The sequence below is a fragment of the Lathamus discolor genome, chromosome 3 (genome assembly GCF_037157495.1).
Source record: "Lathamus discolor isolate bLatDis1 chromosome 3, bLatDis1.hap1, whole genome shotgun sequence".
Taxonomy (NCBI): Eukaryota; Metazoa; Chordata; class Aves; order Psittaciformes; family Psittacidae; genus Lathamus; species Lathamus discolor.
In genome coordinates, this window is record NC_088886.1 from 95468623 (window position 1) to 95491443 (window position 22821).

Consider the following 22821-nt stretch of genomic DNA (forward strand, 5'->3'; position numbering starts at 1 on the left):
AGACATACTACTTACACGCAAGCCGAAGTAGAGTAGGAAGAACACATTGAAAGCCATGTCGATCTGTAATGTGAAATCTTTGTAGAAATTCTGGCAGGATTCTATTGGACTATTTGAAAGAAAAAGAAACCAGAGTAAATTGTCAATATACAAGTTCCTACTCTCATGAGATTTTCCTTCATTTCATTAAAGACCTTGATTCAGAAATCACATTTCTGTTTTCCAGTCTTTTACAAGATACAAGCAAGCATTTCAAATGAATTATTTCATTCATTCTGTTAGTCATTCATACAGTCTTTATATTCACCTGTTTGGGTAATATTGGAGAATTAACATGCAGGTACCTTTAAGAAAGGACAAGCGGGATAATACCTCAGGATTCCTTAACCTCTCATTAACCCTTAAAGAACTGACTTCTTTCTACAGGAGACATCCCTATGATACATTAGGAGAAAACCTAACAAGCCTCAGCTAAACATTACGTGGTTTTAATTCATGTCATAATACAACACCTTAAAAAAAGTAGTTGCTTAGGAATACATTACCCATTAGCAACCTGTGGTATTTAGTCTTGTAGGATCCCTTGTTTATAAGAAGTTGGTTTTGGGTGGGGTTTTATTCTCCTTTTTCTCACTTCTTTTTTGTGTGTGGCTATTTATTGTACTTTATTTGCAATACTATGAACTGAGTAGAAAAGCAGCATAGCCCACTGGTAAAATTAAATAAAATAAATTGAGGTATTTGAAGCAGTACTCTAAGGGTTAATTTCTGCATGCAGATTAATTAAAATACCTTTGTGTATGTCAGGCAGCCATTGCAAATTCTAGCTTATTATATTATGCTTTATTTAACAGTGGGACATGTCCAAAGCATACTCTATACAAACTGGTACTTTATAGTTTTATCTAAGAAAAGAGATAACTTTCATGAGTATGGTTAGTGATTTATTTGTGAGATCTCTAAAGTAGGTTGATGAAGCCACAGAACAATGTTGGAGTCACAGACCAAAGTGAAAATCATGTTCCAATATATGCTGATGCATATACTATATATACATAATGTCCCACCATATATACATATATACAGATACATATATTGCAAATGATCATGTATTAATCATGACTGTAATAAAGTGAAAAACCAGAACCTAGATCATTTGGAGCCCCAGAAAACATCCTTTGAAGAAAGAATTTTTTTGGCTTCTCAGGTCAAATAAATCACTGAATGTGACATCATACCAGTTAGTATAGTGGTAGCTCTGAAAAATATAATGCTAGACTGCTCAACAAGCAAGATTCTATGCATTATGAATATTGGTTACCTAATTTAAGGCATAAGGGAAATTACCTGACTACCAGGTCATTACACATGCAGCCAAATTTTCCATTCCTTGTATACATTACAGGTCAAACAAGTTAAGTACAGCATGCCCTTTCCTGCCTTTAGATGCATGAATGTATACAGCAAAATTCTCCTTGATGTACAATAGCTTTATCTTTTAAGAAGTTTCAATGCTATAGGAAATTATATTTAAATGTTTTTTAAAAAACTATTTGCAAAGACATTGAAGTTATGAAACATTTCTGCTATAGTTCAAATAAAATTTCACAAAAACAGGCAGAAGGGAAGAGAAGCATATGTTAGCACATGAGGACGGAAGACAGCACCTCATACTTTACAAATACAGCTTTAGCTATAAAAACAGTGGCTGTAGTCTAAAACCACAACAGGATCATTTTCTGTAAGGCATTATTGAGAGAAAAGAACTTTGTCAAAATAAGGTAGGCTGCACACTGAGTCACTATGCACCCTACCGACAGAAATCACAAGAAGTAAAGCAGAACCAGAATGAACAACCCTGCACCAACACAGAGACTTGGACACTTAATTCCAGGTTAGGTTTCTGTAAAAGCAGAAGAAATTCACTGCAGCTAACGGAACTGGCACAGATTTCTAGCTAGGATAGACAGCGCTTCATTACCTTCCTTTCCATGGTGTTTGTCATGATTGTTAGATAAGGTTAGCAAAGGTTGTAGCTAGCAACTGTACTTTTGTGCCATTGTCCTTTATAAAAGCCTAAAAATCTGACAAATTAGTTAATACATAATACATCTTCATCTTGTTTGTGAAACACTTAGCACAGTAGACCACAATCCTGATTTAGACTTTTGTTTACTTAATACCAGAACTTCTGCTGATCATACCCCTAAAGCATCCTTCATTTCAGATATCTCTCTTTTCATTTCTTAGTTATCTATTTCAAAGACAAACACTATGTCCTTTCCTTTTTATTATAAATGACTATTTTGGCAGAAAAGCATGTCACTGACGCTAAAGAAATTATTATTTATTCATCCCACCATGCTTCTGTAATGACAACTATGTTATAGTTTTCCCACTGCCCAATGGCTTCTAGCTCCTCCTGTTTGTTGCCTCTTTGTCCTGGTTGGGTAGTCCCCGTGGTGAAGACTCCCACAGTGACATCTGCCTACCCCTTGATTCTTACCCATAAACATTCAACTCTATCATCACCATCATTAAGCTCTAGACAATTAAAACACTCCCTAGCACACTGGGCTACCCCACCACCTTTTCTTCATTGCCTATCCCTTCTGAAGAGTTTATAGCCATTCATTGCAGAACTCTAGTTGTGCTTAATGATCACATCAGGACAAAGAGGCAAACAAAATATTCTGTAAGCAGCTGAGCAAAGCTAGCTCTTGTTCTCATGGGGGACTTAACTTAGCAGATATCCACGGGAAATACAACACAGCAGAGAAGAAACAATCTAGGAGGTTCCTGAAATGTGTGAAAGAAAACTTCCTGACACTGCTGGTGAGGGAGGGTGCCCAGCTAGACCTGTTGTTTGTCAACAAGAGAAGGACTTCCAGAGAGCAGAGTTTGGCCTGTTTAGGAGAGTGGTTGACAGAGCCCCTTCCTTAGGAGGTAGTCCTGAAGGACAAAGAAATTCAGGAAGGCTGGACATTCTTAAAGAAGGAAATCTTAAAGACACAGGAGCCTTGCGCCAAAAGGTGAGCCAGCAGGGAGGAAGACTAGACTGGCTGAAATGATAAGTTTCGCTGGAACTCAGGAGAAAAAAGGAATTTATGAACTTTGGAAGAAGGGTCAGGCAACTAGAAGCACCAAAACCCAACTAGAACTTAATCTGGCTACTGCTGTAAAAGACAAAAAGATTGCTATAAATAAATTAGCAACAAAAGGAGGGCTAAAGGAGAATTCTTTTTTGGATGCAGGAGGAAACATTTATGAAGACTGAGGAAAAGGCTAAGGTATTTAATAGTTTAAGACTCAGTCTTTAATCGTAAGACTAGTTGTTCTCAGGGTCCCCTGCCCCCTCAACTGAAAGACAGGGACAGGGAGCAGAATGAAGCTCCCATAATCCAAGGGCAAATGGTCTGTGACCTGCTATACCTCTTAGAATCATAGAATAGTTAGGGTTGGAAAGGACCTTAAGATCAACTAGTTCCAACCCCCCTGCCATGGGCAGGGACACTTCGCACTAAACCATGCCACCAAAGACTCCATCCAGCGTGACCTTGAACACTGCAAAAGATGAAGAATTCACAATTTCCTTGGGCAACCCATTCCAGTACCTCACCACCCTCACAGTAAAGAACTTCTTCCTTATATCTAACTTGAACTTCTCCTGTTTAAGTTTTAACCCTTTACCCCTTGTCCTGTCACTACTGTCCCTGATGAAGAGTCCCTCCCCAGCATCCTTACAGGCCCCCTTCAGATACTGGAAGGCTGCTGTGAGGTCTCCATGCAGCCTTCTCTTCTCCAGGCTGAATGGCCCCAACTTTCTCATCCTATCTTCATACGGGAGGGGCTCCAGCCCCCTGATCATCCTCGTGGCCTCCTCTGGGCTTGCTCCAAAAGCTCCATGTCTTTTTTACATTGAGGACACCAGAACTGCACACAATACTCCAAGTGAGATCTCACGAGAGCAGAGCAGAGGGGCAGGATCACTTCCTTCAACCTGCTGGACACACTCCTTTTGATGCAGCCCAGGATACGGTTGGCTTTCTGGACTGTGAGTGCACACTGCCGGCTCATGTTAAGTTTCTCATCAACCAACACCCCCAGGTCCTTCTCTGCAGGGCAAGACACACACAAGCCTATAGGACCAAATACAATCCACCTAGGTACTGACAGAGCTGGTGGAAGTGCTCACTGAGCCACTTTCGAGCATTTATCTGCAGTCCTGGCTAAACAGGCAGGTTCCAGTTGACTAGAAGTTAGCAAATGCGACTCCTATCTACAAAAAGGGCCAGAAGGAGAATCTAGGGAACTACGGCTCTGTTAGTCTGACCTCAGTGCTAGGAAGGTTATGGAGCAGATCATCTTGAGTGCAATCACATGGCACATACAGATCAACCAGGTTATCAGGCCCAGTCAGCATGAGTTTATGAAAGGCAGGTTCTGTTTGACCAACCTGATCTCATTCTGTGATAAGGTGACACACTTAGTGGACAAGGGAAAAGCTGTGGCTGTTGTCTACCTAGACTTTAGTGAAGGCTTTGACACTGTTTGCCACAGCATTGTCCTGGAGAAACTGGCTGCTCATGGCTTAGACAGGCGTGCTCTTTACCGTGTAAAAAAAAACTGGCTGGATGGCCAACAGCCAAAAGTGGTGTTCCCCTGGGCACAGCAGTGCAGTCAGTTCTGTTTAATATCTTTATCAATGATCTGGACAAGGGGATTGAGTAAGTTTGCAGGCAACACCAAGCTGGGTGGGAGTGCTGATCTGTTGGAGGGCAGGAAGGATCTGCAGAGGGATCTGGACAGGCTGGATTGGTGGGTGAGGCCAATTGTATGAGGTTCAACAAGGCAAAGTGCCAGGTCCTGCACTTAGCCACAACCCCATGCAATGCTCCAAACTTGGGGAAGAGTGGCTGTAAAGCTGTGTGGCTGAAAAAGACCTGGGGGTATTGGCTGACAGTATCTAAATATGAGCCAGCAGTGTGTCTAGGTGGCCAAGAAGGCAAATAGCATCCTAGGTTTCAGTAGAAATGCTGTGGCACAGAGGACTAGGGAAGTGGTTGTCCACATGTACTCAGCACTGGTGAGACATCAGCTCAAATGCTATGTTCAGTTTTGGGCCCCTCACTACAAGAGAGACACTGAGCATGTCCAAAGAAGGGCAATGAAGCAAGTGTCTGGAAAAAAAGTCTCACAAGGAGCAGCTGAGGGAGCTAGGCTTTGGTCTGCAGAAAAAGAGGCTCAGGGGAGACCTTATCACTCTCTGCACTACCTGAAATGAGGTTGTAGCAAGGCAGGTCAGTTTCCCAAGTAACAGGTGATAGGACAAGAAGAAATAGCCCCAAGCTGTTGCCAGAAGTTTAGACTGGATATTAGGAAAAAATTCTTCAGTTAGAGAGTGGTCAAGCATTGGAACAGGCATCCCAGGGAATGGTTGGCCTCGACCATTTTTAAGGTCTTTTCCAACCTAAATGATTCTACAATTCTATAATGTTTATCTGCACTTTGAAAGAGAATCTTTAATTTGCTACACAAAAATTAAAACCAGTCACTGTAGTCATGACTTCTTGTATTTTGAAAAGTAAAACTCATAGCACCAAATTTATTTAACTTAATGTAGAGATATTGTGCTGATAATCTATCAAGGACTATAACTCCCCTTTGCCCTGCCATCTATGTTATGTAATAAAACTACATAAAATGCTACAAACAGTGCCAAGGCTACACAAGCAAGGTATGGGAGACTGACAGTTTTTTTTCAGGTCAATATTTATATCAGGTGTTGTGGTTTAAGATTATAATTTAAAAAGTTAATCATTTGCTTCATTTTTATTAAACTGTGCTACAGTTTAATACAAAAGTTACATCTGAAGAAGTAACAGCGGACGTAGCCTACTCTGCAGTAAAGACAGAACCATATCTGATTTTTCAGGCATGGACTGCACTCTCTTAATTCTCTTCTTCACTCTCCTGTTCTTTAAAAACTACTATTCATTTCAGTTTCCCATTACTTCTATTTACTTGTTCTGTTTATTATTACAACATTTATATAGCAATACTAGTAGCTATAAAGCCCAGTTACACACATATCATAGGCATAAACTAGATCAGTGAGCAAGAGCAACTACAAGAGAAACAACAAAATTACTCCAGTTTAACTTTACACAGATGGGGAAAAATTTTGACAAGGTGTTCCCAGGATACTTAAATCTTTTTTGAAATCAACACTCAAGACAGCTCTTCATATGACGCTTTCACTCCAGCTGTACAAAAGAACAAACCCCTTGTTGCTTAATTCAAAAGAATTTACTGCTGTTTAAATAACTATTTTTGTCACAAGTTTATTTTGTGTATTTATTATTCTTACATATATCTGGTTCATTTGAAATGCTTTTAATGCCTTTGAAATGGTTTTACTAGGATTATTCTTTGAATAGTCATAAAATGAGTGGGAGAGGGCAAAAAATAGTATGAATTTTAATGTTTACTGAAATTACTTGTTTCTATGAGTATATTAATATGAAACTTCCCAAAGAAGAAGCTTTCACTGAATATTTCCAGGATTCTGCAACTGCAACAGAGTTGAAAACATCTTGAATGTTTTTTCCTTTATCATTTCACCTCTTGATAGGAGCTGTAAAGTCCATTTCTAACTTCAGATCAAAGCCTTGGCATCACATATCAATCTATGTCACAGTGAAATCACTGTCATGACTACACAGAAGTAAGGAGACAAAATTTTATGTTCGTTCAGACTTTAGGCCAGCTTTGCAATCATAGTGATGTCTATCTGGATGATTTTACATAAGATGTTCCCCACAATAATGGGAAAGGTTGTGCACACCCAATTTCATTCTTGAAATAACTATCCAATAAGCAATTTACAGTTCTCTATTCCTTCTGTGTAAGGAAGTGGAGTCCTGTACTCCTGGCACATGTCATGACAATCTGCTCCTAACGTTTCTGCCCTTTTTCTTTTTAATGACAAGGACTGCAAGGGCTAAGATGGATGCCAATTTTTACCTATGTATAATTATATACCAAAATGTAAAAGGTTGATTTTAAGACATTTTAGTTACTTCTTGCCAAGTGTTTTGAAGATAAGTTCTGTGTAAAGCATTCATGAACTGCCACAAAAGAAAACTACCTCTAGTGTAACTTCAGGAAAGTACCGATGCTAATATCATACCACTGTTGCTACATCTTTGGATCTTTAAGAAATTATTGAAACTTTCAGAAATTCAGAGTATTTTCCTAATTTATAACTCTAATTTTTGGAAAGTAGCAAATTTGTCCTCTGACTGGTGGAGTAAAAGCTAAATCTACTATTGAAATTAGATAAAATACATGTGAATTCTTAATATTAATTAAATCAAATTGAAAATTGAAAAATTAGGAACCTCAAAAAATTGTTTCAAAATTAATGTGTCAGAGACAACCTGATCAGAAGTTTTTAATTTCCTTTGCTCATAACAGTATTTAGATTGCACAATAGTGTATTATATGAAAAACACTAAAATGTGCATTTTCTATCAGAAGGAATGTCCATTGATACGAATGCATTTTAAAATAAAATTATAATTATGCATAGAAATACAAGTAGAAGCTTCTAAAATATATAATATAAATTAGAAAACACTCTATTCACTTCTCAATTTTGAACTTTATTTGAATGCAATTGATATGTATCAATAATCTTTGTTCATAAAACTGTGCGGTCTTTTTATTTTTTTCCAAAGTATTTTGTTTAATGGGAGCTCCTCTGTAATACTGAATTCCCTCAAGCTTATTTCTAGATCAAACCAAATTTTACGAAGTTTAGAGTAAAAAACAAGTTTAACACAAATTTGATATGACACTGTCCATCAATACTCCTTTAATACACATTTTTAATAGTACAACAAAAAAAATTAGGGGGGTTATGGTTAGGCTTTTTAATTGTGTTTAAGTGATATAGTACTAAAGTAAAACTAAGGGAAAAGCCAGATGTATCACTTAGTAAAAGCAACGTTTATTCAATGCAGAATACTTTCTGTTTCTTTAACTATAGTTTAGATGTACAGTTTAGAAGGGAATCAGCAATCAAAATCTTCTTTACTGAAACAGGCATGAACATACAGCAAAATTATAAACACGGATGCCTATCAAGTGTCAACTTCATGAAACAAACACTGTTATTAAAAAAAAACCAGCAAGACTAAATAAGAATCAAAGGTGTCAAACAACTCAGAGAGTGATAAGGCATAACTTTTTTTTTTTCTTATTTCAACTGCCTTTCATTCATTAACCAAGCTAGCCCCACAATAAGAAAACAAAAAATATTTTCTTGCAGTATGTGTACTGATCTTCAAAACGGAAGAGGCCTTGGCAATTAACTCAATTTAGAAAGCCTCTGTGTCATAACATTAATAACCTCATTAATTTTTTGATGGCAAATGTCTTCTAAATTACTTCACCCTCCCCTAACGTTAAATGGTTCACCACAAGGGAAGTTTTGTAACTAGCATTTTCAGCCAGCACTGAAGGACATGCAGGAAAAGTTGGTTTCCTTCAAAAAACAGGAAGCGCAGCTAGCTGGATCAGAATAGTGCTTTACTGAAGTCAAGAGGAAGACCCACTTTGCCAATAGTAGAAGTACACTTTAATGTGCCATCATAGTCCTAAATTTCTGGATCCACAAAACTGCATGGGAGTTAGATATTTTCTGAGATTTTGTGCACTTGGAGCTAGTGAGTGAAGGAGGAACAATCCTTTTCTCACTGGGTTTTGCAGATAGTTATGACCTGATAGCCAAAGATGTTGTGACTATTTCCTGAATCTTTTCACCTTGTCATAGATAAAGATACATTTAAATCCTTTTTGACCACTCAACCTCCTATGCCTAAATACTTAACTAACCCTTTCTCCTACACACCAACACATATACGCACAAAGAGTTTTCTACTCCCAACACAAGTTCTTTTATACTTATAGATAAGGCGTGCCCATGCCTTCTTGTCTGTCCCTCACCTTTCTTTATTGTACCTTCCTCCTCTATGGAATCCATATTGCCTATTAGTTTATCCTCCTTTTCATTAAGAAAGGCATCAGATATATATTCCTGCACAATTCCTTAGGATTTTGATAAGTACCCTTTTTAATTCCCTATTCTGACTCTCTTTTGCTTAATGAACTAAACTGTATTTGCCTTTCCAGTCACAAATATTCCTCAACTTCAGTATGCGATGAATTTGTTTCAGATTACTCTATCTTATTGTCTTTTGTTTCCATCTCCATTCCTGCCTTGTGTACATACGGAATGGCCTTCCTTCTTCATTTCAACATGCAACTTTCTTATTTGCATTCCTTTTGAAAATGCATTGATGGTCTTAGGCTCATACACACTAAGGTATCTTTAAAATACATTATCAGTATTCTCTTTGTTCAATTATAAAGTAAATAAAGAAAATATAAAACTGATCAAAATAAAAGATAGAACTGCCAAATAACGTGAAATAAAGCTACCTTCCAAGATTTCTTAGACTATCGCTTAATCTAAATCTTATAAATTGCAAGCACCTCATAGGAACTGCTTTTCAGAAAAAAAGCAGGAACAATGCAAGTGCCTGTCCTTATTTCCTTTTCCTAATTTCTGTCACAACATCATCTGCTATTCTTCAGACTCTGACAGATCATAAGCAGGCATTAGATTATTACCCTTCTATTTCTAACCTAACTAAAAAATGCACCATGACTCATCTGTTCTACAGATGCTTTCTACAACTAGGTACTTCTATACTGTCTCCCTAGCACACTGGCAAAACTTGACAAGCTTTTAGACTAATTTGGGGTAAAATTAACAGGTTTCTCAGCCTCCTTCAATAAAAAGAAAGCACTGCCAGAAGAACTAAGCAACAACAAAACCAGATTAATCATTACAACATTACAACAACAGCATCATATAGTAAAGATGTTTCTAAGAATAAGACATACTGGTTTTCCTTATGATTAATTCACATTTCTAGATCATGTGCAAAAGAACAGGAATAAAAAAAATTGATGTTTTAGTTGTTGTTTTCTGGTGTGGGTTTTTTTTTTTTCTCTAAATGTTAACTTATTTTAAATTTAAGGATACATTTAAGTGATGTGACTTGATAGTTTTCAGTGCAAAATTAATTCATTTAGAAAGTGAGATAGAGAATGCCTTCCAGTGAGAAAGAGATACTCTTAATTTTAGTTTCTGTGATAGCCATCTATGAAATTAAGAGCCAAATCAAGTTGGTACAACTGCGGAAGAAAGGCATACTTTTCTGATGCCCATCTCAGATGCATAAGATTTTGCCTGGCATAAATCTACAGACTTTTACAGAGCTATTTTCAACTGAGAAAATACCAAGTGACAGTCATATAACATCATTAGTACTTATTTTATCTAAATAACTAATTTTATCTAATACAACTTTGTAAAAATCTGTATAGTGTTAGGTTTCTTTTCATTTTGAAGTTTTTCATGAATTTTAAGTACATCATAGTTCAGCCCAAACACAAAATTGTACACAAGTATGATAACAACAAACTTTTACATACATTTTTACACTGAATTGCTGGAATATGCAGAAAATACACACATTAAAATTGCTTATACTGAAGACAGCATATTTCTTGATTTCACCAGGGTGCACGTATGCTCACTACTGCCTGCAGCATGTCTTCTCTAATTACTGATTTCACAAACAAAAGCTAAAGGAAGATTCCTGCAGAACTGCTAAACAACCAGGAATTTAATGTTACAACAGGCATAAATTAATTGCCCAGAGTCCATCTCCATAAGTCTAAGTTATTTCAGTACTGTACAGAAGACAGAGTATGCACTTTCTTTCAAAATACACCATTAAGATCTTCATCCTACTTCGACAACTGCATTTGAAAAGGTTTAATGAGAACCACATGGGTAAGTAGGAAGAGACTATTACTTTATTTTGCATAAGATTTGCTAATTGCTTACCATAAACTGGGAACACACTTGCAACTGTAAAGAGTATTACATTACCTTGAAAAATCAATCGCCATGATGACAAGTCAATTCTAAGAGAACGATAGAGCTACAATGCCAGAGTTCATATTTTTAATCAAAGGGGTTCGTGTGCAACTATTATTATATTAAAGAAAGAAAACCAGTATACAGTTTCAACCAATATATTACATTTTTAATAACATTTAATAAGCCACCTCAGTTGTATCTCGTATGCTGATTGCATTACAGAAAGATTCTGTTAAACTGCATTGCCTGTTTACTAAAGTTGACAATCTTGCATGTATCACTTCATAATGACACCTTTTTATTAGTTCTTATTTATTTTTTTTATTTTCTTATTTATTTAGTCATTATTTAATATAATTGCTCTTGAATATTCTTTATCAAATTGTATCAAGGAGTAATAAATTGTTCTGTTTACTCTAGATAACAGAAAATAATTGGTGACATGAAAATGCAAACATGTCATATAATTCTGAAAAAGAATAATTAATACCTTTCCCATGTTGACACTGAATTAGGAAAATGAAATGGATCAAGTTAGTTAGGAGTATGCCAGAAAAATAAAACTTCCTAAATTACAATATAGTTAAACACTGGAATAGGTTTTTTATGGAGAATGTCAAATCTCAGATTTTTAAAACAGTGGTAAATGCTTTTAAGTACAGAAGATATGGACCGCTTATAGTCTTTGCATTTGTATATGCCAACAGAACGATTGACACACATGGCGCTTCTGAAAAATATCCTCCTTCTGTAGGAAAGGGCCTACAAACCATTGATGCTAGTTAAGCGTCTGAATAAATTTATGTATGGCCACTCTTACCTTGCAGAAGAACGAAGAGTGGCTTCCTGAGATTCCTTCTTGCTCTATTTTATGTGATTCTATTTTGCAGCTACTCTCTTTTAGAATCACCTAAAGGTGCTTTTTGCACATTTGCTATCCTCTTTCCTCAGGTTTCAACAGCCCACCATTATAATCAGTTGCCAACTCCAACTACTCCTCCATCTCAGTGTTTTATTATCCTTCTATTGATACTGTTTTCCAACTTTAAAAATTTTCCCTCGTATGACTGCACTCTGAAAAAAAACATATACAGTCTTAAAAATGAGTCCTATTTGACTCTGAATTAAGATTATTAAGAATTTTGCTTTTGCATATCATCCTAAAGTTGAGCTCTAATATTCTGCTTGGTATTTATAACAAATTGCTCTAGGTGAATTTGAGTATTTTTTCCATCTGTATCTTGCTTTCTTACATGCTGTAATTAAAAACCTAATCTTGTCCCATGAAATGTAGTCAACTATCAACTATCCTAACTGAAAATTTCATGAACATGAGATAAATTGGAGTGTTAAAATATTTCCATTTCATTAAGCTGACTGTTTTTTTCTGGAATTCCCTCCTGCAATACTTAATGAAAATATCTGGCTACTACCTAGTTTTACTGAGTAGTAATAAATTAGTCTATTATTTGACTTTAATGTCAGTAAATAACTAAGCAATAAAAGCCAGAAGTACTGCAAATGGGTAGAAACTTGACATTACATTACTGGATCAGCTTTTTTAGTCAGGCTTTTTTTGTGCATGCATCCAAATCTCGTCAACCATAAAAAAGCTATCCATATTGTGTTGATGGTAATTCTAAAGCAGTCCCAATATATATTGTTTCATATTTCCAAAGAAAGCATAACTGTAAACTTGAACCATGTACATTCATTCCTTCAAACGATCCGCATAAAACTAGGAAATATATTAGTCCTGAGCAAATTTTTATAATTTCAGATTCTCTCTTATTCCTTCTGAGGACATTATAGCACCATGTATCCCATCAGCTTCTGATGCATCCTTTCAAGCACTTTAGTCGTTAAATATAAATGATGCATTTATGGTGCACAGGTCACGCAACTCAGCTACCCCCAATCCAAACTATTATGCAGCTAGCTCCCCTGTAAATTATCACAAGCCTTATTTTTAAACTTGTTCCACTTTAGTAGGAATAATAGGACAAGGGAGTTGAAGTAAAAAACACCTTGCAAGGGAGCTGAAGTAAAAAACACCTTGCAACTACCAAGAGTAACCATCTGAGATGTTTGACTATATCCTGAGCATCACAGTATATGTGTTTGACTTCCTCCATGTGTCCTGGGTTCACCAGTAGCCGTTTTCTCCTTCTTAGTAGCTGGTGCAAGCTCTGTGTTTTGACTTCCAGCCTGGGAACAGAGCTGATAACACCGATTGTTTTTAATGGTTGCTAAGTAATGTTTATTCTGGTTAAGGACTCCGTAAGTCTCATGCTCTACTGGGGATGAGGGGAGGCTGGGAGGAAGCAGAGACAGGACACGTGACCCAAGCTAGCCAAAGAGGTATTCCATACCACAGCACATTGTGCCCAGGGAGGTAACTGGGAGTTACCCGGAAGGGCACGGTCTCTCTTCGGGGGGGGGGGGGGGGGGGGGTCAGACTCGTTCTGTTCTCTTGCTATTTTCTCTTATCATTATTATCATTGGTGGTAGCAGCAGTGATTTGTGTTATACCTTAGTTACTGGGCTGCTCTTATCTCAACCCGTGGGAGTTACATTCCCTCAATTCTCCTCCCCATCCCTCCGAGAGCGGGGAGGGGGGCGGGGAGGAAAGAAAGAGGGAGGAAAAAAAAAAAAGGGGGGGGGGGTGGGAGTGAGTGAACAAGCTGTGCGGATCGGTTTAAACCACGACACCATGTTAAACCAACTACAAGCACGATCCAGGTAACACTCACTCCCAGTATCTATAAACACGGCAGTTTTTTCTATCAGTTTCCCTTTTTCTTTCCTGGGACTCCTGAAACGTCCTTATTGCACCTACCTTTTTAAAGTAAAAAAGCACACGTACACATTTCTCTACCCATACACTCCTTTGGTGCACCTTACTTTCCACATGCATATAACTGCAATCTAGTAATTTCCCTACTTAGAAATTTTCATGTCACAGCTGCTCCAACTGTGGGGCATGATTATTTATTAGGTCTGTCTTAATGACAAATTACCATTTTCTCAAGGCAAAATGCTGATACTATGAAAGACTCACTGTATAACCACATTTACTTTGCAGAAGAATAGAAACAGTTTAAATAGACAAAGAAGAAATTAAAGAAATACTTCAACTTTCCTAGTTCAACTTTTCAGACAAGAAAACTAGCCTGGAGCCTCAGTGACAGTCTCAATCACAGTGGCATTTCTAAATGGGAAAGGCAAAGCCCTTTTAGCAGATTAGTGACACTATGCCTTTCTTTTTGAGCAGTCACTTCATCTCTATTAACAAATGGAATAAGGTATTGCCAACACCTGCAACAGTTGCTCAAATTATCCAAGCCTGATATCAAACTACGTCAATGTAAGGAAAGGATTATAATGATATTAAAAATTAATATATCGTGGCCTTGTTTTTCTAACACCATCTCAAAATGGCTTGCATTGTGTCATCCAACACCTTTTTATCCTGGACGCTGTGCATGTAAAAATGTATGTGTAAATTATCTTACACACTGAGCAACTGGAAAGTCAAAAGGACTGGTGAAGTAATCCATTTTGCACTGATTTCAGGAGGAATGACTTCATGTTGTCATATAGGTAGACATCTGATCAGTTTTACAATCCCTAAAAGATTTTTACTTTATAAGAAAAAAAAAATAGTAACTGTCATTATGTGGAATATAGGAATAACATGAAAAAAATAAAACATTTTCAAGGCAGCACAGTATTAGCATGTGAGTGGCATGACAACAGTTGTAGAAATTACTTGCTTTATTGTTTTGAATATAGCGCACATTTTCAGTTACCTGCTTAAAAATACACACTAAGAGCATCTCTTGGCTTTATATATAGGTATATATATATCTGTATTAATTTGCAATCTGTAAATAAATTTTTAACCCCCCAATAAGCATGAAATGTAACATCTGAACACATACATGTAACATTCGTACTGATCAACAGCACTACAAAATTGTGTTTGGATATAGTGTTTCAACTCACTTTCCAAAGTGCTGTTTCATCAGGAAACGATAGGATTAGCATTTAATCATATCTTCTAAAGTGGCAATGAAAGATCTATTTGAATACATTCAAGAACATGTAAATAACAGGTTGCTTAGGATGGTCACAGTGTCATTTATAAAAGAAATCTAGAGCAGAGCTAGAATTCTTCATATGAAATTTTATTTTGTTTTGCAAATCAATGCATTTTAAATTATTTTGCAGGCTATTTAATAATTTAGTAGAAAAGCTGTCACACTTCAAAATTCTTCACAAATTTTGACTTTTAATAAATAGTTATGTGTAATCTTTTCACTACTACCTGCTGCCAAAATTGGCAGAAGGGAAAGGCTTATCTTTATGAACACTACTGGCATCATTCAGCCGTTGTCACAACAGAATAATTAGTACACTCTTTCCCACATCTTGACCACACTGCAATTGTCTATCTGGTCAGTAAACTACTGTAATACTCTGTAAATTTTAAATATATAGGCCTGATACATACGTCCTATTCATTCTATAAAATGATAAGCATAATTTACATTTGCTCAAACTTTCTGATTTTATGGCTTTTTAAAATTCCAGTTCATGCACTTAATGCTCTAGACTGCATTCAGTGTATACACCATTATGGTAAGCACATTGGCATGCACAGGCAATACAAGAATAGATTATCATTAATCCCATTGACAACCAAAAAAGGTGAAGTTGCATCATGCAATGAAACCACAGCTTGGCCTGGGCTGCCATGCAGAAAAAAACCTACATCAATGAGTCTGCTGTACGGCTCCTAGGTAAGAGTTGATATGAAAGAGGTGAGTTATTTCAGCAATGAGGTCACAGGCTGAAAATGTTTATACTACTGCAAACAAAATACTGTACATAGCACCAGTATTACTCAGGAGGGATGGGAGAAGGGGAACAGTGAGGGACTAGAAGGGGGAGATATGCTTGTAGAGGAGGACAAAAGGATCAGGAAGAGAAGGGGGAAGAGGAATTACAGATTACAGTAACAAGTCTGAAATCCAATCGGTCCTTTTTCAATAAGCATTTTGTTACTTCATTCAAAATAATCTCATTTGAGCTTTTAAAGCAAACCTGAATTTCAATGTATTTTGCAAAAAAAAAAAAACAAAACAAAAAAAAAAAAACAACAATGGATGTAATAATGAGATACTGGGTCACTTCAAAATGTCCATAGTATTCAGTAACTGATGAGTAAATGAAGACAATAAACACACAGATGTCGAGGTGATTTTTTCAATGCAGTGCACAGGAACTAAACCACACAGCTTTCACTGATTTGAATGCACAGTGCATTGGACTGAATGAACATGGGCAATATAAGGGATGAGTGATTTATTCAGCCATCTACTGCTGCTTTTCTAGTAAAAGACATCTTTCTACAGAATAAAGCAGGAGGTGTGGTCTTTTTGCAGAAATTGTGGTAATTCTGAACTGCCTTTACTTTACTCACCTTCATAGTTGTTCTGAATGTAAAACTATGCCATGAATAATGCAGTGACCACCTAGCCTGTTGTAGGTCATGCACATTAGGCCCAGTACTTCATAGCCTGATTCCAGTAAGCTCAGAAAGAAGCAGTTGACCAGGTAATTTATTTTAATGCAACGCTCACATAAGACATCAACAAGATAACAACATACACACCAATTACTAAGAAAGAAACACAAGCTTTCTTAGGTATTGTGGGGTTTTGGCAAATGCACATCCCAAATTACAGCCTGATTGTAAGCCCTCTCTTTTACATGGCTCAGAAGAAGAACAATTAAAAAAGTATGATTCTGTAACTCTATAACACATTATTATATGTGTTCCATTACAAAAATGTTTGTCTCATGTTTTTCAACAGCTGTGCTGGTTTTTAGCAATTTTTCCTAATTACATTTAATTGTAAGTGGCCATGTTATTTTTAGCATTGCTTCCAAATATATAAACTAATTATGCAGGATGGCAATTCAGGGAACACCCAAAACAGAAGAAAACTAAAATTTCACTTACTGCATAAAGTTTAATAGAATCTATTTTTATTTCAGTTGCAGAACTATTGCTTTCAGTATTTTGGCATTTATATGCTGATAGCTTTTTGAAATACTAATATTTTTATTTTGCAAATTGCCACAAAAATTCACATCAAAATAAAACCAGTTAAATTGACAGTAGAAATTATTTTCTGACCTCTTGAAATATCTCAGAAGATTTGTAGAAAAACCTGTCAGAACTTTTTGAATTTGACAGGTAAACAAAAATAATATATTCCAGTTATAGAACCTCCAGCTGTACTAAAACAGTAAAATACGCATTCTTTTCCCAGCCAAACAATTCCATCCTTTTCACAAGGGCAGAACTTACAGCCATGACTCATACCACTTTTGGCCACTACATGCTATTTAACAAGGATGGTAGGATGTTTCAGGTGAAAGAACAGATTCAGTCTTCTGTTTTCAGATTATTGCTACAAACCAACCTCACATTAGAAAAGTTATTCTGCTTCAGCTGAAGAGAAGCTATCAAACTCATTAATTTCCAAACAAACAAAAATGGTCAAAGTTTCTCCTTTCTGGTTTAGCCAAAAGCCATTAATTTTAACAAACTTTACGCAGTTTGTACAAGTCTGTTGCAAATTATAAATTCTAATCACTATGAAGCATACTGTACTGTTGAAACTAAATGACCAGAGCTACCAAATTTAACTAAATTGCTGGAATATTTTGCCCTGGAGTTTAGTTCTTCCCAATCCCTGAATAAGAAATTCCATTCAGTAAACCAACTACTGGCAAAGTTCTATCTGGCAAAACAGGGCATCTGATTCTAGCGTTCTGTTTCTCTTAAGCGTACTATGATGCACAGCAAAGAAATGAGATGGGTAAACCTATAATCTCAGTATTGTAAATATTTCTGCTCATATACTCCATGGATTTCAGCTAGATATTCACATACAGAATTAAGCATATAGGATGTAGCCTCACATAAACAGTGACCAAAAAAACACCATAAAAACTTACAACTGGTAGGAATATAATAAAATTCAGTGATCTAACTTACTAAAGAAAGCTCACTTGTATTCAAAACTTTTCTGGCCAACCTGCTCTGAAAAATTGCATGAACAATGATTTCACATCTGTAGATCGCTTGTTTAAATGCTTCATAGCTCTTACAAATACAGAAAAGCCTAAACATCATTAGTGTTGATAATTAACCTTTAGTCTTTATTATTGTTATTGTGCATTTGTATTGAAGAAAATGTTTATGGCAACAAGAATTTTCGCCTCTGACTTGAGTAAAGTTTCTAACACGCTGATGACCTGGCCTGCAATTAAGTTCAGTACATCTAAGCTTCCAGAATCTGAAGAGAACACTGCATTAGTGAGCTGCTGTCTTTTTTCATTTGTTTGGGGATTTTTTTGCTTAAGTTTGCTAAAACTAAAAGTTGAGCTTTTTTAAGACATCCTGATTGCTGTTGAAAAAAAGAATTCATTGCATAGTCCATACCCTATGAAATGTATACATTGCCTTTTTCTATGCATATTGTACTGACATTTCAGAAATTCAGTTCCTTGTTCTTCGTCAGATATGCTGTTAAAGTGAAACTGCAATCCAACAAAGGTACAAAGATATAATTAAAAATTCACCCTTATTTTCCTAAACCTAGAAGGAACAGTCAAAACATTAAAGCTCACTGCATTTAAAACTAAAGATTTATATCAATGAGACTGAGAAATATATGCTATGCAAGGTGGCACATACTGCTTCAAGAAGGAGTTCGAAAAACCACACCTATACTTCTAATGAAAAGTATAAATTGCCAAAAAAAATAGTCAAGAGATAATTTCATTTATATTTACTGAAAATTTGCTTACTGATAAAGCGATGTTACAAAAAATAGCAGACTATGGATAATCCATTTTCCCTATGGTGGAAGCACTTAAGCCTGACAATTATAATGAAGATTTGCAACCATTCTAATATTAAAAACATGTATCAACCACTGTTATTACATTTACATTTACATTTACATCATGTGGTATAATAGTAATAAAATTACTGTAAAACATTGTTGTCACAGGAGTTTTTGCTTTGAAAAATAAGTAGCCAACATAGGAGCTCACTATCAGTTATCTCTATATTCTATAATACAGAAAATTCAATTAGAACCTATCAAATCATTTTAACTGTTTAATGGAAAGCTAAAATTATTAAAAAAATATTAACGCACTTTAAAAAGAAGACACTCTGGAAAGCCAGAAGAATTAGTATTTTGAATACTAAAGAAAATCATCTCCAAACTCCATTACTCAGAATCATCAGCCTATCAGTGTCATAAACCTTGGCACTAGCTGATTAGAATTATACTGCCCTTATAAATCCACAGGGGCTTCCTTCTCCTCTAGCTGCTTTTTTGAAATGAAACACAGTCTACCTGGAACCAATGTTCTGTAATTCATTCAGCCTCTTCTAGCAGCTTGCATTTATCCCTGAGGCCTTAAAATGGGTTATATTTATTATACACAATGGCAGGAACATACTGGAGGTTATAAACGACAGGCATGCCTTTACACTCACCCTATCTGACAGTGAATTATGGCCTCAGGAAACACAAGATGAAACACAAGTAGATGTATTCCACTTCTGCCAAGTTGCAGAACACAACGATATGAACTGGGGAAATGAAGAACTGCCCACTGTAGGAGAAGATCAGGTTCAAGATCATTTAAGGAATCTGAAGGTGCACAAGACTGTGGGACCTGGCGAGATGCATCCAATGTAGCTGCCAAGACATTATCTACCATATTTGAGAAGTCATGCCAGTCTGGTGAAGTTCCTGTTGCAGACCTGAGGAAAAGGACTTGGGGGTGTTGACTGACGAGAAGCTCAACATGAGCCAGCAGTGTGAGTTTGCAGCTCAGAAAACCAACCATAGGCTGGGCTGCATCAGACAGAACATGACCAGCAGGTTGTGCGAGGTGATTCTCCTCCTCTGCTCCCCCTCTCTTGAGCCTCCACATGCAGTACTGCATTCAGCTCTGAGTCCCCCTATGTAAGAGGGACATGGACCTGTTGGAGTGAGTCCAGAGGAGGGACACAAAGATGATCAGAGGGCTGAAGTACCTCTCCTATGAAGACAGGCTGAGATAGTTGGGCTTGTTCAGCCTCGAGAAAAGACTTACTGGAGACTTTGTAACAGTCTTCCAATATCTAAAGGAGGCCTACAAAAAAAGCTGGAAGGGACTTTTTACAATGGCATGTAGTGATAAGACAAGGGAAATAGTTTTAAACTGAAAGAGGGTAGATTTAGATTAGACATTAGAAAAAAATTCTTTACTATGAGGGTGGTGAGACGCTGGAACAGGTTGCCCAGAGAAGTTCTAGATGCCCCAAGCCGAGAAATGTTTGAGGCCAGGTTGGACAGGTCTTTGAGCAATCCGGTCTAGCGGAAGATGTCTCTGTGGCAGGAGGTTTGGAACTAGGTCCCTACCAACCCAAGCCATTCTATGATACATGTTCTCCAGCTGATTGTGAAATTACTTCAGATCCATATCAGTAAATAAACAAATAGATATGGAACAACATTTGTGCTTCCGTAGGGATCAAGTTTTGCAGTTTCATGTACTTTAAAAAGCTATACTAGCTCTATTCAAGTAATATTTTTGTTTTGCACGTATTTACTCCCTTTCCCAAAATGCGTTAGTATTACTAATGTAGCTCTGGACAAAAGTCAAAAATAAGAGAAAATAAAATATCTTAAATCCCCTCCTCTAATCAATTTGACAAAAACTGAGAAAAGTTTTCATGACAGCATTACTATGCTGTACATGCACCAAGGAACATTCCAGTTAAAAAATGTCTAAGAATTTAATGCTATGGAAATGCATAACTGAAGAGTGATAGATATTTAAAAGACATTCACAGCTAAAATAACCTGTGCACTTGAAAAGTATGAAAAATTTTTAAGTTACTAAGAGTGGCATAATGATTTTGGTCTCACATAGGCTATTTGCTGTAATTGTTTATGCCTTTCTCTCCTACTAGTAACAAGCAGTTATAATGAGCAACATGATAATTTTACGTTAAAATGGATATTGTGCAATAATTAGGAATCAAAAAATTTTGGATTTTCATACAGATGTGTTACACTAATTCTGGATGAATAGATAAACACTCCATTTTAAAAAGTGTCTTTTTTCACTGTAAAGGTGTCTCTGTCTTCAGGATCATGCATATTTAAAAATCTTTTATTTTTCTGGCTAGATATTTTACACTACATATTCTGAATGTACAGGGACAGATATAAACATTGTTTTAAGATGAACAAATGAAAGACTTAAAGCAAATATATTTAGCTGAAGAATAAAAGAGCCTATGATGTATTTAAAATTACTTAAAATAGTTTCAACTTTTTTATATTAACTACATTTTACTAACAATTTTAATTATATTACTATAAATTACATGATAGAAATATATATCACCCATGCTCTAAGTTCTGCATTACCTGCCAGTTTACTGTAAGAGAAACTATACAAAAGGTTTATGAGGTACTAATGGACTGACATTTTTGGTATTATGTTACTACAACATTATCGGTTACTGATTAAGATGAGTAGCAATCTTCATGGTCAGTATTTTCTATGAGGGATTTCACATTTTCTTCAATCAACTTGACAAAGTTAAAATCTGTTGAGCTCAAGTTACTCAATTTTCTTTCTTTTTTTTTTTTTTTACTTTACGAGAAGGCAGATGGAAGTGCATGGAAGGTAATGTGATAGCCTGTTGTAATTTTATTGATGAGTAGGTTGACTTGTATATAGAAATTTCATGTTAAGATCATAAACACAGATACTATTACTTGTGAAAACAAATGCATGAACAGTTAATGCATCTGAAGACTTGCAAAATAAAAATTCTACATATGATTGAAAATGGTAATTACTTTACCTAAAATATTCAAATAAATTTGAGCTACATTGGAATACTGACCAGTTTTGTCCTGCCTATATGCATTATCCTTGCATGATGTGTACTTGCCATACAATAGACACTTCAGAAACTAGAGGAAAAGCATTTTAGAAGCTAAAACAGAACAGGAACAAAACATTATCTTAGCTCTACATTTACGAGTTACCCTAGATATGCAAACGAGCAGAGCTGGTAAGGCATTTCCCCTCTGATTTTTATTAGTAGAATAAAAAAATAAAATATTTTTAGAAGGCACAAGCTCCACTTCTCTACAGTTCCTGCCTCTAGATATTCTATCCTGAAAGGGGAAGGGATCTTGGATATTTGAGTTCCACACAGATGTTTCCATGACATACAGATTGTCATTATTATTTACACAGGCGTATTAAGAAAAGACAGTAGGATCCGAAGGTAAGCTTCCTACTGGAAATTCTTAACGAATTTAGCTGGATGTCTGTACCACAAGCCACTGAACTTCACCAGCTTACTTCTGAAGGAAGTATTGGCATTTTAACTGAAGAATAATTTATGTTTTAATAAAGTACATCTTTCAAGAAAAAAAACAATCATTCCCAACATGAAAAACACAGAGATTAGAAGTCATCATTTTCTCTTGATAGGATATTTCAGTGGGCAGTCGCTCACACTAACATTTTACACCTTATTTTCGATTTCAGTTTGTCCAGAATCAGCTTGATCCTTGTCAAGCCTTTATTACATTAAACAGCCTTTTACTTTCTTCCACAAAGATACTTACAACAGTATAATCAAATCACACATCAATCCTATTCTAGATAAACCAAAGTGATTA

General features: G+C 36.1%; 1 protein-coding gene across 6 annotated transcripts in view; it reads right to left on the reverse strand.

Moving 5' to 3' along the window:
- KCNMA1 (potassium calcium-activated channel subfamily M alpha 1) overlaps positions 1-22821 on the reverse strand; it is a 496510-nt gene that overhangs the window by 201295 nt on the left and 272394 nt on the right. For all 6 annotated transcript variants that reach the window (XM_065670697.1, XM_065670696.1, XM_065670698.1 and 3 more), the window contains one exon: positions 16-109. In XM_065670697.1, the coding sequence (XP_065526769.1) occupies positions 16-109 (94 nt within the window). The remainder of the gene's footprint in view (positions 1-15; positions 110-22821) is intronic.